This window comes from Takifugu rubripes, chromosome 10 (assembly GCF_901000725.2).
Source record: "Takifugu rubripes chromosome 10, fTakRub1.2, whole genome shotgun sequence".
In the NCBI taxonomy this organism is placed as follows: Eukaryota; Metazoa; Chordata; class Actinopteri; order Tetraodontiformes; family Tetraodontidae; genus Takifugu; species Takifugu rubripes.
In genome coordinates this window covers 4,542,167-4,559,398 of record NC_042294.1, presented here as the reverse complement: position 1 = coordinate 4,559,398, position 17,232 = coordinate 4,542,167, and the positions used below count along the sequence as shown (strand labels likewise).

At 39.7% G+C, this 17,232-nt stretch overlaps 1 protein-coding gene across 3 annotated transcripts in view; it reads right to left on the bottom strand.

Annotated features, from left to right (window-relative positions):
* tpk1 (thiamin pyrophosphokinase 1) overlaps positions 1-17,232 on the bottom strand; it is a 41,863-nt gene that overhangs the window by 1,638 nt on the left and 22,993 nt on the right. For all 3 annotated transcript variants that reach the window (XM_003967896.3, XM_011607833.2, XM_029842687.1), the window contains 2 exons: positions 16,633-16,779; positions 13,854-13,962 (listed from right to left, as the gene is read on the bottom strand). In XM_003967896.3, the coding sequence (XP_003967945.1) occupies positions 13,854-13,962; positions 16,633-16,779 (256 nt within the window). The remainder of the gene's footprint in view (positions 1-13,853; positions 13,963-16,632; positions 16,780-17,232) is intronic.

The window sequence follows — 17,232 nt, the reverse complement described above, 5'->3', positions numbered from 1 at the left end:
CTTTACCATTTAAAACCTTCATAATGTTAAAAAGTTAAAAGCTGGAGTGAGAGTGAGCACCAAAGTGAGATGGAAACAGCTGTCTCAGGCCATTAGAAACTACAGTAGATTTTAGCACCCTGGAAAAATAGTCCACACATGGGCACAACTGCCAACGTGGCCAGGTCTGGCTTTCCAAACAAGTTCACTCTGAGAGCAGACTGAGAGATGCTAAAGATGTCTCCAAAACCCCTAAAATGTCCCCCCAGTACCTGAGACAAGCATTCCTCTTCAGTCAGAACAGGTGATTAGCCCTTCTCTCTGAGGAGGAAACCTTTGCTCTCTACTGGTATAATAAACTCTGCTCTGAAGAGTCCTAAACTGATTTATTTGGACACCAGAACAGAGGACATGTTTGAACTAAACCAAAAACAGAATTCAAGGAAAAGAAGCTCACCCTGACTGTGAAGCATGGAGGTGTCATATTTAGGAACCTGACCAGCTCTCAACATAGAAGCTACCATGATGTTTTTAGCCTGAGGGTTCTTGAGCAACCTCTGGAAAGCCAAAACCCAACTGGACTCCTGCAACATGACAATGACCCCAAAGTGCCAGTAAATCCATTAACTGCTGACTGAAACCTGAGAAACAGAGGATCCCGGGATCATAATCAATCAATCAAGACCCAGATCTTAATCCCACTGAGATGGTGGAGGTGCTGGAAACAGACTGTGCATGCAAGGAACCCCCAATCATCTCACAGCTGAAAGAGAGCTTAAAGAATTCTGCATTGAAGAGGGGGCACATATTCAGATAGTGGTAGAAAAAGCATCTCACTGAGGTATTTCCAGCTGGAGCGATTTTGTGGATATCGACCTACAATTATTAAATTACAGATTAATCAAAGCAATGTTACACATCGATATGTAAACATCTCTAAAACACTGGTCATTTAAAGAGATTTGCTTAAAAAAACCCTCATGTTCTAAAAATAATTAGTTATTGATATATTCTGTCCTTCATTTATGTAACTAACTGATTTCAATGTTGTGTTTAAGTTTCCAATCAACACAGAAAATATCTGATGGATGACATTTTCTCCCTATAATAGATAGAATTAAAAACTGATTTAATTTTAATGCATTTATTTATTAAAATGCTACATTAATTGCTGAGCCACAAGTTCAAGAGCCTTAAAAGCGCCAACCGTCGTGTACAATTAATGCAAAATATCTACAGATGTCTTTTTAATGACAATGATTCCCTTCATAATCCTTTTCTTTTATCAATGATGATGAACACATTCAATACTTTCCACAAGCAGGGGAATTTCCTGAATAAATGCAATTTCATGCAGAAAATATGGTTATAGAGTATGTTTCACCACATAAGTACATTGTTTCACCATATAAGTACAAGTGCTGGTGTTCATGTGTGGCGCATTTAAAGAAAACAAATAAATAAATAAATAACAGCTTCAAAGGGTGTACAGGGATGGTGTTAGAGCAGTGTGACTGAGAATGGTGGGGAAAATAAGCTGGATGTGAAGTTTGGGTACTTAATAATTGAGTAACCACAGAGGTACAGCCACTGTGCTCAGGGTGCATGAGAATAATGTCCAACTGGGTTAAAGTGCTGCCCCTGAAGTTTTTACTCTGTGGGATAATGGTCCCCACTAAGTTTATACCCGCAGAGCTGCAAAGGTCACCAAAACTAGAAAATACAGACGAGGCACAAATCGCCGTGTAACACAAGAAATGGACCTGTTTCTAACTCCTGAAAAGATTCCTGCAGGGGGGATGGAAAGATTACACAACACATCTTAAAGCTTGGCTCAGATGAAAATAAACCTCCTATACACAGTTAACTGGCTCACAAATCAGAATTTTGCAGTGAAATTAAAGGTAATCACATTTCATCAAAACTTATTTACCCATTTTAGCGATGAACATCCATCCATTAGCCTCTTAGATCTCATTTATGCAGCATCTCTCGAGGCTGTTCCAGTCACCAGTTTATCACTGGACGCACGTAAAGTACAGCAACTGGGAAACACTGATCTGACTTGTGTTACTACTGGGATGGAATTGTGTTACTGGACAGCGTGACACAGTCAATGGCAACAAAGAAAGAGGTCCTGTACTCAGGCTGCAAGAAAAAGCACAGTGGAGTATTCTGATGGCAGATGTCAGACAAACAAATGTGCCTCGTGCAACTCTTGAGGGTCAGACATTTCCTCTTAGCTCAACATGTTTGATTGTACAAACAGGTGATGATGGATCAAGTAATTAAAAAATAAATAAATCACAAAATCATTGTACGTTCACACTGTGTACATTGCAAAAAAGGGAAAATTAAATAGTAAAATAAGAAAATATACACCAGACATATGTTGTAGTTACTAAAGCCGCCACCAGAGGCAGCAAAGTGCAAGGGGTAAAGTATGAGAAGTGTAAGGGTATCTACATTTACTATCAAACATTACTTGTGCCCCCCATCCCCAAACACACACACACACACACACACACACACACACACTCCTTACTGAGCAGAAAGGGTTTTCAGATGGCTTCATTAGTAATCCCCTCCTCAAAGCTGATAGTGATCAATAACGGCCCCCGTTGCAAAGGGGACCAAAATGAGCATCGCACCCTCCGGTGATAACAATGGAGATGTTTGCAGCCTGTAATTGCATTTCCAGCTCCACAGCTGAAAGAGCCCGTCAGCTGTAAGTAGACCATATTTACACAACAAATTACCCAGGAGAGAGGGAGGGTGAGGAGAGGAGACACACACAAGGCACTCACACTGCACAGGGCAGCTGAGAGGGGAATTATAGGTGGTCAGGGGCATTTCTGAAAAAGAGAGATCATTATGCTTCTCTATTTGTGCCCCAGGTAGTTCAGTGATATGTTAAAGGTGCAGTATGGAGCATTTTACGAGCTCAAGTGCTAAATTGTCTGCAGAACAGCTCAGTGTAAACACAAATAGGACCACACGAAAGGCAACTGGTCTTTATCTAAAGGTTGTTTATGTTATTTGGCTCAGGAATAATATGACAAAAAGGTTGACTTCATGTTCCCATAATCTCTGAATGAGCATGAAACACAAGATCTTTCTGCCAGACTTTCACCAAGACTCAAAAACAGTTTGACTGATGAACAACACCATCATTAGACAGATCTGAGCTCTGACAGAGTCAGCTTGAAAAGATTTGCAGATGCAGCTCAGCAGGAGAAAAAACTGCCTGTATATCTTCACACGTTGCAGACATCCTCCCTCATCCGTTGTTCACAAACGCTCTCTGGTTAAAAAGATGGAGTGACGTGGCTTAAAGAAAGTAGACGGCTGTTTCGGTGTCCACTAGTCTGGTTTACAGCCGGAGTTTATGGAAATCTCTGATCCAGTGGGCTCTTTGATTCAAAGTGTCAGAGACGTGTGGCGCAGAGGCAGAAATGTTTCAAAACCCTCCTGGGTGACACAGCTGCACACCAGCTCAGCTATTGAAGATGCTTTATACTCACTTACGCCCAGTTGTCTGCTGTAGAAAAGCCTTTATGATTACAAAAAGTGCATGAAGGCATGCAAGAGAATCTCGATATACTTGACTGTGTTTTTGTTTATTGTGCACATGCAGAAATCAGGATTTATTTATCTAGAGCCAATATCCAAAAAGTCAATATTGTAGCATTCTTTGTAGGGTCAAGGTCAATTTTTATATGTTACAATAAACAAAATGATTTGCATGCTAATGTTATTATACCATAAACTATAGAAGCTAACCATTTCCTAATATGCATACTTGTCCTTGTGTTCTCATGTTCTTATGAAATGCCATCATTTGCTGATGTACAGTTGCAATACTACGTACCCAAGCTCCCAAGTACGCGCCAAGCTTCTCCGATGTGTAGTTGTTTATATCAATCAGTCAGCCGGTCAGTAAGTCTATGTTATACATATCCAGTGTATGTATATATGTACACTCTGGACAAGTCTCCTGCTCAAACTCACAACATTCTTGCAGTGAGGTGACAGTACCAGTGCGCCGCATATGCAGTACATGTGTCTAAAAAAAGTAGTGACCTCACTTTTCTTCTTGACATGTATGTATTTATGGCTACTTACTGGTTATGGCATGAGGCAAGGCAGGCACTGCCATTGTTAGCACCATCTGCTGTGTAATGATAACCTCTTCCATTAAATGTTTATGGCACTACTGGTGGGTTTGTCTGGGAGTGTGAGGTGACAAATGTCATTCTGGCTTAAGGTCACCTTCAGATAAAAACTAAACGTATTCACAGTCAGTCAATAAACACGTGCAAACAGACAGCACAGCAATTTAAACCATATTTTGGTTGTGTCTAAAGCTCCAAAACAGGTGAACATGCATGCGAGTCATTTTCCTTCAACTCTCCAGGGGGATGTTCTAACAGTCATTCATATCAGGCTGCTCCAGCACACACCCACCCAACTTGTGTGAGGTGCACGGCTTCAGAAATCTTCACGTCCATACATAAAAGAGCAGCGCTCCCGCTTTCAGAACACTTTTCATTTCCCCTCAAGGAAATAAGAAAGAAAGAAGCTATTTTGGGAAGGGGCAACTCTGCTAAAAGGTCAGTGGCAATGTTGATATGTAGGTTTGACAGAGGGAGAGTGAGAATGCAGTAGGAAATAAAAGGAAAAAGGTTGGAGAAGACTTCAGATTTCCTGAAGGTCGCAGTCCAGATGGAAAAACAGAAGGATCAGGATGTATCAGTTTTAAAGGAGGGAAAGGAGAGTTCATACGGTAAAGATGTACGCCTCTGGCAGGAATGCTGTTTATGACCTTCCTGAACCGTGTTAGACACATTCATCCGCATGACTAAAAGAAGTACAAGAACATTTCTTTACTTTGAGGATGATTCCTTCAGGCTGGAGTGGCTTTATCTTAGTGACAAAAACTTTAAACACAACCCCGTCAACTCATTGTTGGAGTTATTGATTCTGAATTCATGTCAAAATGTTCTAAAAAGGCCTAGCTTGCCCCCTCTCCCTCCGAAACCAAGCAGATTCTGCAGCTTTGAAGATGACTTAAAATGTCAACACATGGAAATCCCTGCAGGTTTAGTCGTTTTTGTGACACCTAGTCAAAAGCATCTGCCTTCACAGGTTGGCCAGGCAGGAAAGTTAGCTTAAACGTTCCTTTAAGAAGTCACCAAACGGAATTAGACATGAATACATCTGTAGCAACAAAGATGACCGACTAATTAAATACAGGCGACAGATCTTTATTGTGAATATCGCGTCTGTATCATCGTGTTCACAGTCAAACTAAAGATACGGAACAAACGTAGATGCAACATTGTTTGCATGCTGATGTGTTTTAGAAGGCTCACATTTTAGAAACGGCCCACTCTCATTAACAGTGAGGGCGAGCCTTCTAATCTTACCCAAAGTTTATTTTTAATTAAGATTTCTCAATGGCGTCGTCTCTCTGAGACTATTCCATCTGTGATCACATTTGTTCTTATCAGACTCTACACCTGTGCTGGCTTTGTGTTCCTGCGTGTTGCTGTGCTGATATGCACAGGTGTTGGCATCTTTGGATGTGTCGGTGTCACCCAGCACTGGGAGAAGGAGTTTGGGAACCCATCTGGAGGATCATATGATGATTCTTCACCATTCCCCTGACATTTAAAACACTGCCTGTGGAATTCCTTCTGAGTAATTGAATGTGTATTGAGTGGGAGATTTGGAATATCGAAAAGCTGGAGAAATGGGAGTAACAGAGCAAAACAAAATAATCACAAGGATACAAAAATGACAGCAAGGTTTGGATGATTTTACATTTACATGATAAACATCACAATATTTCTCTTTTAAACCTAAAACACAATATCAGCATAATTCACCACATCCTTCCCAGGTCGAGACTTCAGAGTTGTAAGATGTACGTTCATTAATGTAAGTTTGATCAATAAATCCAAAAATCCCCGAACATCAGATCATTTGATTGATTGATGACAAGGTTAATTCTTTAGCAAACACAATCAGGATACGGAGCCTCCTTTTGTCAATAAAGAGCTTTATTTAAATTTAGCTTAGATATGGATCAATTTTTTGGGACCGTTTTATTTGCATTAGGATCTGGAAGGATCAGCTGGTCCAGAGGTTTTTCCAATCCATTTCTTGGATAACTATAAGCTAAATCTATGTTCTAAGCAACAATATACACATGTATGGTGATTCATTTAATCAGAGCAAAGAGATCTGACCAACATTAGACTTTAAATTGGATACGTATGAGAATATTTCTAAAAATTACAATTCCAGTTCAGGGTCTGCACATGCACATTATGTTGCCTGGAGACGCTAAACTGTGAGGGCACTTTAAACCTGTCTCAGCTATATCCTAATCCTGTGCGTGGTGACTGCTGGGACAGACTTTAGCACCCCCCCCTCCATGACTCTAATCAGGAATAAGCTGCAGTCAAAACAAGACAGATGGGTGATACATAAGGTCTCACCACCATAAACAACATTTATGGATGCATGCACCACCCATAACTGCATTTTTAACATTTGCTTGTGTCTAATTACACATTGGCACTGCCAATGGTGGCTACTTCCTCCCAATATTCCATCCTTAAATACTACTATATGACCTGTGCGTATAACTAATCTGACTTTAGTGTAGATAACAGTGATTTACTCAGCTACACAAAATCCCATATTCCAAAAAATCTTTGTCACATTATTTATTCCCAGCCCCGTGTGCTTGAGTTTGTGGCTGTTTTAACCCGATAAAGAGGAAATTATTAGATACAGAGGAAGAAATGTTGCGGGAAAACACGAGCAGCTTATTTGCATATCATGCTGAATGCAAACCTCACAGAGGAAATCCTCCTCACCCTTCCTGCGGGGTGACAGCCATTGTTCCGGCTCTTCACAAGTTTCTCTCCCAGTGTTCTCAAAAGCATTAAGCTCCACGTCACCATACATAAAGAGAAACTTTCACACAATGAACCACAAACAAGAGGACAATGTGTTGAATGCACGTGTGCATATGCACACTATCAAATGCAAAAACCAAGCAAATAAAAGATAAGATGCTTTTTTTAAAATCCCCTCCCTTCCCACGTATACCATGTGCACAGGAGCTGGTTTGCGGATGACAGCTATTCAAATTACTTGTTCATTATGATCCATGCTGAGCCAAAAACACCACCACAGTGCAGGTTTTATCACAAGTGCATGCACACACACACAAACACACACACACACACACACACATCCTTGTGCTTCTATCTTCATGAGGACTTTCTTAGACATAATGCATGACCCAGCTCCTAACCAACCCTAACATCACAACTAACTCACCAGCTCTAAATGTAACCATAACCAAAACCCAATTCCAGCCTCAACCTTGAAGCCATGAACCCTCAAACAGCCCTGCTATCTTATATGCGTACAAGTTTTTCCTATTTTAATTTATCCTTCTTCAATAAAATGTGCTCTGTAAATCTTTGATTATCAAGTTGGGCACATCTTGATAATCTTAGTTCTAATTTCACCCACTCCCCACACACATTTAGATGCAACTTCTGTTGTTAATGAGTTGTCCACTCAACCCTGTTCCGTATATAGTGAGTATCTAATTGTGAAGGAGTCTGTGATTTTGGACCCAGCAATAGATTATTGTTTCTCCTGCGGTGGATGAACTCATCACCTCGTTGTATATCTGTTAGAATTGGCACTAATTTCTGTTAGTACCTTTGAAAATCGCTCCTGTGAATGTCACGTTGAACATGTCGCAGCTTCCTATTGTCCCTTCTGCTTTGCCACATCACCCAATTTATATAAATTTTGCTAGGGCTTAAATTCTGACTGTGTCTCTTTGATGATATACAGAAGGTGCAACAGGTCTGTTTACACAGCCTGGGTAATGGTGCACATTTTTTTTTCCTGATTGAATTATTCTGACCTTTAAGCCCAACGTGGATTTCAGTCTTAACTAACTTTTTGTGTGGATTGCCACTTAGGGCATGGGGTTGGTATTTAATTAGAAGCTATCTTATCTCAGGATATTCTTTAAAAATAAGACTTTTCCCCTGGTGCTTAGCTTTAGAAGAGATTAATACTGAACGCACTATCAAAAAATGTAATTCTGTGCTTATACTGTCGGTAGAAACTTGTATGTAACAGCACACGATGATCATGTTTAACTGGGTTAAAAGAGCAGTTTGATTTGCTGGAAAATAGAGCCAGCAAGAATTGCATAGGTGGCCTAAAAAGCCTTCCTTTTCACAAATGTGGACATAAGGAGGTTAGTTTGGAGCAAAAATGGAATTTTCCAATCAAGTAAAATATAAAAGTCATGTCTCACACATTGTGTTTGGTTTCTGGCAAAATATGAACACATGTAATAACCTTTATATTAATCTGGAACTTTTAAATCATGTGAATAGTTTTTTGAAACTTTATCTAGTTTACGTTAAGTCAAAATTAGTCACTTAAAAAATAAACAAATGTAGTAATTCATAAAACCTGCACAAACAAACTGTGCGTGTGAAGTCTGTACTTGATGTACCTCCCTACAACCCAGCATGATGGCTTAATTCATTCATGCACATGAGGAAGAACTTCAATCTCAGAATCTGTTGGTAGAATTATGGCTTTATGAAGGCCACTTTTATTGGGATACTTTATTAACCATGGCACGTTCAGAATTACAGGGTTTAAGAAGAGAAACATTTACTAAAGAGTACTTTTATGCTGTAAGACTGTGGTTGAAGATGTTGCTGAATGAATACCTGTGTATGGTTCTCCTCATGTAGCTAAGGAGAAAGAATGCATGATGCAAATGAGTTGAGGAGAGGCAAGAATTAATGACCCTGCCTTTTCAAGTATGCATTACATGTGTCTTATTAAAACAGGGAGCACACACAGCAGGGGCAGGAAGTAAACCAGGTCACCTAAATTACAATATTACTTGAATATGGAGTATCACTTTGAGTAGCAGACCACCTTGGCTTTGGCATATTCATAAGAATAAACCACACTGAAGCTTGCAGTAAAGGAATGGGTGAGGAAAGGGAGGGGGAGGGGGAGTTAACAGACAAATTTGTTCCAGTGCAGAGCCCCAGCAGCAGCCTTTTACGTCACATTAATGTTAACATTGGACACTTGCCTTGGCTGGTACGCTAACGGTCATTTTCTGCAAGGTAGAGCGAAGACAATGGAAGGCACAAGAGCAAAGAAAACTAGTGGGGAAAATCGAGGTTAGGGCTCCTTAATGCGTATAAATCGACAGGGGTCTTTAAGTGTTACTGCAGCTATTGCCAATCAAGAGTCAGAGGCCCAACCAGCAAAAGTCTGTCTGGGGTTTATGGTCCCAGGACTGGCTGATTCACAAAGAATTAAACCTTAATTCAGTCGGCGTCACATGGTAGGACATGCTGGGGTCAGCAAACAATTTTAGCATTTCATTTCAAGAAAGTAGTCGTCTCCCCTTGATTTTATAATAAACATCTAGCGATTGGAAATGTGGTCATTTGGTGTGGCTTTGCCTTCCTTGTTCACACACACACACACACACACACACACACACACACACACGAGTCATGAAATACGGAATTAAAAGTAGTAAAAGCAGCCTGGTGAGTGCGACAGAAACACATAAAGCATTTTCATCTAAAAGCTTTTGATTTTGTAAGTGTTGTGTGCGTGGGTGTGTGTGTGTGTGTGTGGGAAGGGGGTTACACATTTTTCATTTTTCAGACTATTTCCTCCTTTGTATAATCATCATGAAACATCAAATAAGTGCCACAGCCTCAACATTCATCCATTTCCTCCGTCTTAAATATGATTTTGCCAGTATAGAAAGACAGACATAAGTCATGTGACTTCCCCCTTTTATGTGGTTATTACATTTCATCTTTTCTCAGACTATATTATTGAATTATTGATCTAATGAGCATATCTCTAGCTAACATCCATGCTAATTTTAGGGCAGCTCATTACTCAATAGAACAGCCTCAATTACACCGTGTTATGTCTCATTGGCATTCATTTGAACTTAATTTAAAAATATTATCCTCATCCAATTTCTTGTACAGTGAATGCCTTTATATAAAAGCACTATGACTGTAGAGTGTATATAATGTAGCAGGTGTGTGTTTATGTCACACAGTGTCATTTCAAAAATGGGCACAGCTGGTTGCTTATGCATCTGGTTTTCTCTTAATTACGCTGTAAGCACAGCAGTTAACATTTCTCCTGCGAGGGGGTGGTTAACAGCAGGAGCCTCACACAACAGGACCTTAAATGGTAAGTTTTTTGCCCCTCTCAGGGCAGAAAGAAAACATTGGTGGGAGAGACTGTGTTGAATTAACTAACCAGGAATGGAAGCAAACTTCCTGACTGACAGGACTTGACGGACGTTGCTGGAGAAAAAACCCAAGTGGAAACTGCTCATGCTGCGCAGCAGCACTACTTTGAACCCATTAGCTGTTTATATTGACCTTGATCCAAAAATCCGATGGCTTAAATCATCCGTCTTGATTGGAAACACATTTATTTCCAAATAAGCCCACCAGAAATTGACACAACAAATAGGGACAATTCAATAAAAGCAAGGGTAACCTCTTATGCCAGTATATATAAGTGTTTATTACTTGACCTCTGTCTAAACACCACAACCCATGTTAAATACACATAAATTTATAAAAAAACATAACAGCAATGGTGACAATATTGTGCATGTAGATTCCCAACAGAGATTAATTATTGTGTCCTCTGAGAGTCTAACAACTAAGGAGTGGAAATTCATTCTTGATAGTCAAGAAATAAAGACACTTGACAGCGGGAGGTTGAGAGATGAGTGAAATGATCTCCACTTGGAAGGTAAATATCAGGTATTCATATTTCAGTTCATTCCTTTATTGTGGACTCTCATCAGATTAATGACTGCAGAAAATGGACACTACCCTCCAAGATGTGAGTCTCCTCATTAGAGCAGACTAGATTCTCCTTACATCCCTACCTGCATTTAGCACTCTGTACATTATTTCTGAATGCACCCCTTTCCTATACGGTACTTTTCTGTGTTGCAGTCCTTTCATTAGAGAGCATTCTCAGCAAAGCTGATGCTTCCCCTGCTGTTGAGCTTCATCCTTCATCATCCTCTATTATCTAATGCTGTCAAAAAGGCTGAACAAATTGCTGGATCCTCTTTATTTGTAGAGCACTTTTAATTAAAGAAATCCAGCTTTATAGAAAGGAATATATGGTATGTTTAGGTAATACATCATGAACAGGCGGTGGTATATGCTCATTATATCACGGCCAAAGGGCGTTCTTCGGCCCAACACGAAGGAAATTTTATAAAACAGTTACCAACAATTTCAAGGTTGCTGAGCAAGGAGAACCGTAAAGCTACTCAGTCCAGGTAGTTTCCCTTAGAGTTCCTGTTTGGACGATAATAACAATGTTGTTTGGACCTCCTCTTAACATCCACTGACACACCTTTAGCCTGAAAAAGTCTTCAAAGTGCTTCATTTCCATTTTATCTCTGTCTAATTTATCAGTGAGGCTAGCGTCACTGTGAGCTGTTCCTCAATCAATCAATCAATCTTTAATTATATAGCATCTTTTACAATCAAAATTGTTTCAAGGCGCTTTCCAGAATCCCAGGGCCTAACCCCAGACAAGCAACAGTGGCAAGGAAAAACTCCCCTTTAACAGGAAGAAACCTTGAGTAGGACCACGCTCATGTAGGGGGACCCTCCTGCTGATGGCTGGCAGAGAGAGAGGAGAGGGGGGGAGGACAGGTAGAGGATAGAATAGGTAGGAGAGGAGAGGAGAGGAGAGGAGAGGAGAGGAGAGGAGAGGAGAGGAGAGGACGGGCACAGAGCACAGAAACACACACAAAAATACACTATTTATACAGCAGGTCAGCGGGGCCGGAGGTCATCATGCAGCTCCGAAAGCGGCGATACCTGTAAATGAATAGGGGGGGGGGGGAAGGAGAAGCAGAAAAACTACACAAGAATCAGCATAACTAGTCTGCTCGATGAGGAGGAGGAAAGGAGAGGAAAGGAGAGGATTTCTTCGATGTGGAGTGATACAATGTTAACAGGTAAACCTCTGGTATACTCATACCACGGCTAAAAACCAACCAGATGGCTTGAATTCACTTTTCCACTTTATATAACACTCTTTTGTTACAACTGCTGGAGGATTGAGCTGAGTAGTGGCTAGATGATAGATTCATCTTTACTGGAACAGACTGAAAAGTACACAAGCAACTCTGCAGCACATGACCACCAGGACTTCTGTACCGGTACTTTTATGAGAAACTCGCAAGCTGCATAAAATGTTGACAAGCTAGAAGGAGGTCCCGAGATGGCTACAAGACAGGAAATGATCAATATCTCATGGAGAGGCGGTGGCTTGAACAACTGAAAAAAACTCTTCCAGACAATCCTTTGAAAAAATGATTGGGGCAAATATTATGCTTTCAGACATCTAATTTGTCTAGACAGAAGATCTTCACAGTGTTACAGCACTTCAATACTCCAAGACCTTGCCTGTAATTTTTCCATTCAGAACAAAGCTTTTGTGTAATTCTTAGACACTATTAATGATAGAAATACCAACAGCTTTTGATCTTATTGCAAAATATTAATCACCCAATATAATAATGACCCTGCTGAACATGCTGAATAACTGTTGAATTATTTGAGTATTCACCATGAACCACAAATATATAAATCACTGCAAATCTTATTAGTTAAAGCAAAAGTTAAACCAAGTTCTCTAAAGTCTCCGGGTCAGCAGGGATTTAACGGCTGACAGACCAAAACTCATTTTTACAGAAAGATTATATACTTTTAATTACACGCAGGCTTTGAACACAAGTCGGGGGAAACATTTCAACAACTTCTAAAGCATTTTGCTGTCATCTCAGGGAGTATTTGCACACACGTTAGGCCCCATTAAAGATGCATCAAAAAGACCAAGATATAAAGAGTAAAAACAAAAGCACAAATCACTGACAAATAATCAAGATGACATGTCACTATGTAAACACATCAGGCGCTCCAACATTTGAGGAAAATACCAGATTTCCTGATGTGGTTGCAGATTCTGGAACTTGCTCACAATCCCGATGGGAGATTATTACTTCCAGCCTCTAAATATGCATGTGATTAATTAGGCATCATATTCTAATTGGCTAATCTGCATAGGCCTCTCATGTGGACCTCCTCTCATTACCATTCACATGTCCGTTGGCAGGTGTGCTCAGTAAATACGGATCATGTCTGACCAAAGCAAAAACACACAAGTGTGCGCAGCTATCTTTGTGAGGACTTGTAATACATTATGATACAAACAGGCTCAAGAATTGCAAAAAATCGAAAGCTAAACTTAGAAAAAAGGTGCCGACATCCCTCCCAATGGTGGCACTTTAGTCTCTGCCAAATTTTTAATAACAAAACAAGTGAACATAAGGTCAGACAGAGGGGCCACAGGGGTCTTAAACAGCTGTCAACTATAATTTTACACAAGATTTAACAATACAGCAAACTATGGTAACTTTTAACTTTGAAACTAGGAAAATGGCCCTTTTGTCCATAAAAACAAATGAGCAATTTGGTAATTTAAAATTTAGACATAACGTTGCAAATAACACAGGTTTTTTTAATGGTGGTAAAAAGAAGCCATCTACTGGTCTGTAACAGAGACTGTAATATTTCTAACAACAACATCAACAACAACAACAATAACAACAACAACAACAATAATAATAATATAAAATACTAAAATGTTTGCTCACACCACCTTGATGTTTGAGGAGATTTACTCAATTATTTTTCAAAAAGAGGACTCACCCAAGTTCCATTTGAGACCAGTGGTTGTTGTCCGACAGGGTCCACCAACAGGAATAAGGCTGCACCAGTTCCCCTCCAGGCCAGAGTTCACCCCCAGTCTGTGGCTGCCCTGTCCACATAAAGAAGATTTACTTGATTTTGAGGCTTTCTTAAGAGCAAAAGAAAGAGGAAAAAGTTCTAGAAATGTAAAAACTCCTTCACAGAATAAAACAGTCTGAAGGAACATTGTTTCTGTTGCTTCCCATCACCATCTCATATCCAAGACCCCCAAAACTTTACATATACATATATCCCCAAATGGACAGGGTGAAAAGCTAATTAATAATCTTGGGGCACTATACGGTGGTGCAGTGGTCTGTAATGTTGCCTCACGTGAATCGCTGTGCCAGTGTGGCTCCTCTTTGGGTGATGCAGCTATTCTAAACTGGTTGTGGTGTCAACGTCAACAATTGTTTGTCTTTCAATGTCATCCCTCTGACTGGTGACTTGTCCAGGGTGGATCCCACTTCATGCCCAACGCTGGGAAAGGCACCATGATTTTCACATAAAATAGAGATGCATTCAAATGTTGTGTTGCAGTTTCCCTATAGCTCAATGGCAATGAATAACACATATTCTCTGAATGCACTAATAATGTACTGAAAATGAACAGCTGAAGCTACATTTTGTTCTTTCCCAACAAAAAAAAAAGAAAGTACATTTAATTTCAGTAAAAAAACATATTTAAATAAGGACAAGGGTTTCTGCATTTAAAAACAAGAAGCAAGTTTAAAGTCTGAAGTCATTAGAGTGTTGTGTTCAAAGACAGCGTTCCTCTGTGTGGCTTTTAGAGTGGCACGGTGTCATGAAAAAGACTGAAAAACGGGAACATTTTGCATTCTAAAAACTTCCCTGGGGTTGTTCTCTATACAATAAAAGATGTCTTGTTGTTCAAGTGTGTCAGAGAGAGAATGACAGAGCACAAAAAAAGTTATTACAGACGGTTTACGGCTTGTGCTGCTTAAGTAATCAGGTCTTTTTTAAGCTGAGAAAAAAAAGTTTACAATTCTCCTCTGTATATATTTATTATAGTATCACAGTCAAACTAAAACTAATATAACTTGAGCGGTTCTGGACCAACCCTTCCAAGGTCATTTCCATATTATACTTCAGGTTTTTTACCCAAACAGAATGTAAGATCAACTTGCTCCAGCCTCCAGCCAAGTTTCACACCTCAGCTATCATACTTTATCATTGAAATCAGCTCTTGCACTGACAAAGTGTTACTCCTCAAAAGGGCATCATGAAAACAAGTCTGCTTGTTTGACCCAGACTGTGTAAGCTTATAGAATGATTTATAGCACCATTTGGGCTGAGACAGCTTCTGCTCCACAGAGAGACGCCTATCTGGAGAAGAGGCTAGCTTAATTTTCATTGTGTAAGATAATAACAATAATGGCAGTGGTAGCAATATTAAATGCAATAACAATAAGAACAAAAATAATAAAGATTAAACAAACACTCTTATGAACTTTTTCACTTTCTTCTTTTGGTATAAAATGACTAAATTTAGCATCACTGACACATTTTCTCACCATGTCGGGACTTGGATGTCCCAGCCCAGAATATTGAAATGACATGAAATTATGAATGCAAACAACTAGGGAGGAACAAAAGGTGCACAATAACAATGATGCTAATAACAAGAAGAATAAGAATAAGGATAATAATAATAATATTAACACATTTGACACCTCACCTAGGAAACAGAAGCTCAAATAAAAAGGTGTAGTCCTGGTTAGATCAAATAACTGGCATAAGTACACTACAATTACAGATGTAGTTTGAACAAACAGCAGTGAGTCTTTCAAAGGTTGGGTTCACCTTCATGTAAAGGCATCTGCGTTCATCAGACATAACTGAATCGGAGCCGCGTTGACAAATTAGCTTAATTTGCCCTCCCCAAAGTAAGATTAATTGAAGGTGTCGAGATATGAAGAGGCAAATGACAACGCTCCTTTGGAATAATGACAAGATGTAGGAGGGAAGTAAATAACAGAGGTATATGCGACCCATTATGAGGAATCATCAGGAAGTGCTGCGAGCTTCTTGTTTGTCTCAGAAAGGTGTGCGGGTCCTAAATGCTGGAATCTGAGGTGCCAGGGAAATTGGCATCTGCTGAAACTAAACGGTGTGGATGATAGAAAAGAGTCCCACTGATAAACAACACAACACTAAATAAGAACATCTTGAGCATCTCACACCGTGGAGACCAAACTCAACATTCCCATTTCATTTAAAACTCAAATTTATGGGCAGCTTAAACTTCAAAGTAAAATTAAACCTAAGAAAAAGACTACAGAATACACTATGTGCAAACATATTCTAAAGTCTAGTGGAATAGTTACTTTACTCCTGTGAAACCAGCAACAGCAAACTGATCAACGTCGGCATGGTCAACAATTAGTGGTTGCTTGTTTAATGTTCTATTATGTCCTAAATATTTACATTAAATAATCAGCACCTAGAATGCTCCAAGGATGATGGTATGTGTTGGTACGTGCACACTACTCTTCACAAAGCATTATGAGATACATTGGGCACACTAAATATAGGGTACAGTATCATTTGGACACCCCTAAAAAATAGAATACGGTACTTCCTAGATAGTGCAATTCATAGGGAATAAGGAGTCATTTTGGACAATTTTGAATGAAGTAAATAGAAGTAAAGTGTACGGATGTCATTCTCGCTGATCAGAAAAGATGGTGGAGGGTCTCCGTGTGTGTATCTCACTTACGGCTCTGAGCAGATATGCCAGGCTGCTGTCCTGTATGATCAACAGAGGCAGTTGTGTCATTGACAGAGCATGATGGAGAGTCTCAACAGACGCCATTGTCTGGTCAAACCTGCCGGCCAGGCCGCCTAATACTACGATGGCATTGACCTGGGAGAAAATAATGATGAAACAAAAAACACACAGCTTGAGAAATGAATACAACTTTCGATTTATGTGATGCAATGACTGAAAATACAGGAACACATTTTTATTTTCACCCCGTTATCCTGTTAAAAAATGATCCTCAAAAGAAAGGCTGTGAAAATGATGCTGCTTATTCCTTCCTTTCTCTATAAGCGATTTAAAAACACAACAGTGAGCTGCACTATTTCCTAAGGGGGCTTGTTTCTTTATTACCATACCATAAAGCCAGAATGTAATGAGCAACGGACTAATGCTTTAGTGGCTTTGCTCTTTTTATGGAATTTGTTGATAATGGCAAAAAAATGGAGTTTATAACAAGCATTGTCATTTGAATAAAAAGGGGAAAAATAAGCATGCAGCCCAACAAATACCAGTGGGACATTAAAGGGAAGAAACAGGAAGGACACAGAATTTTAA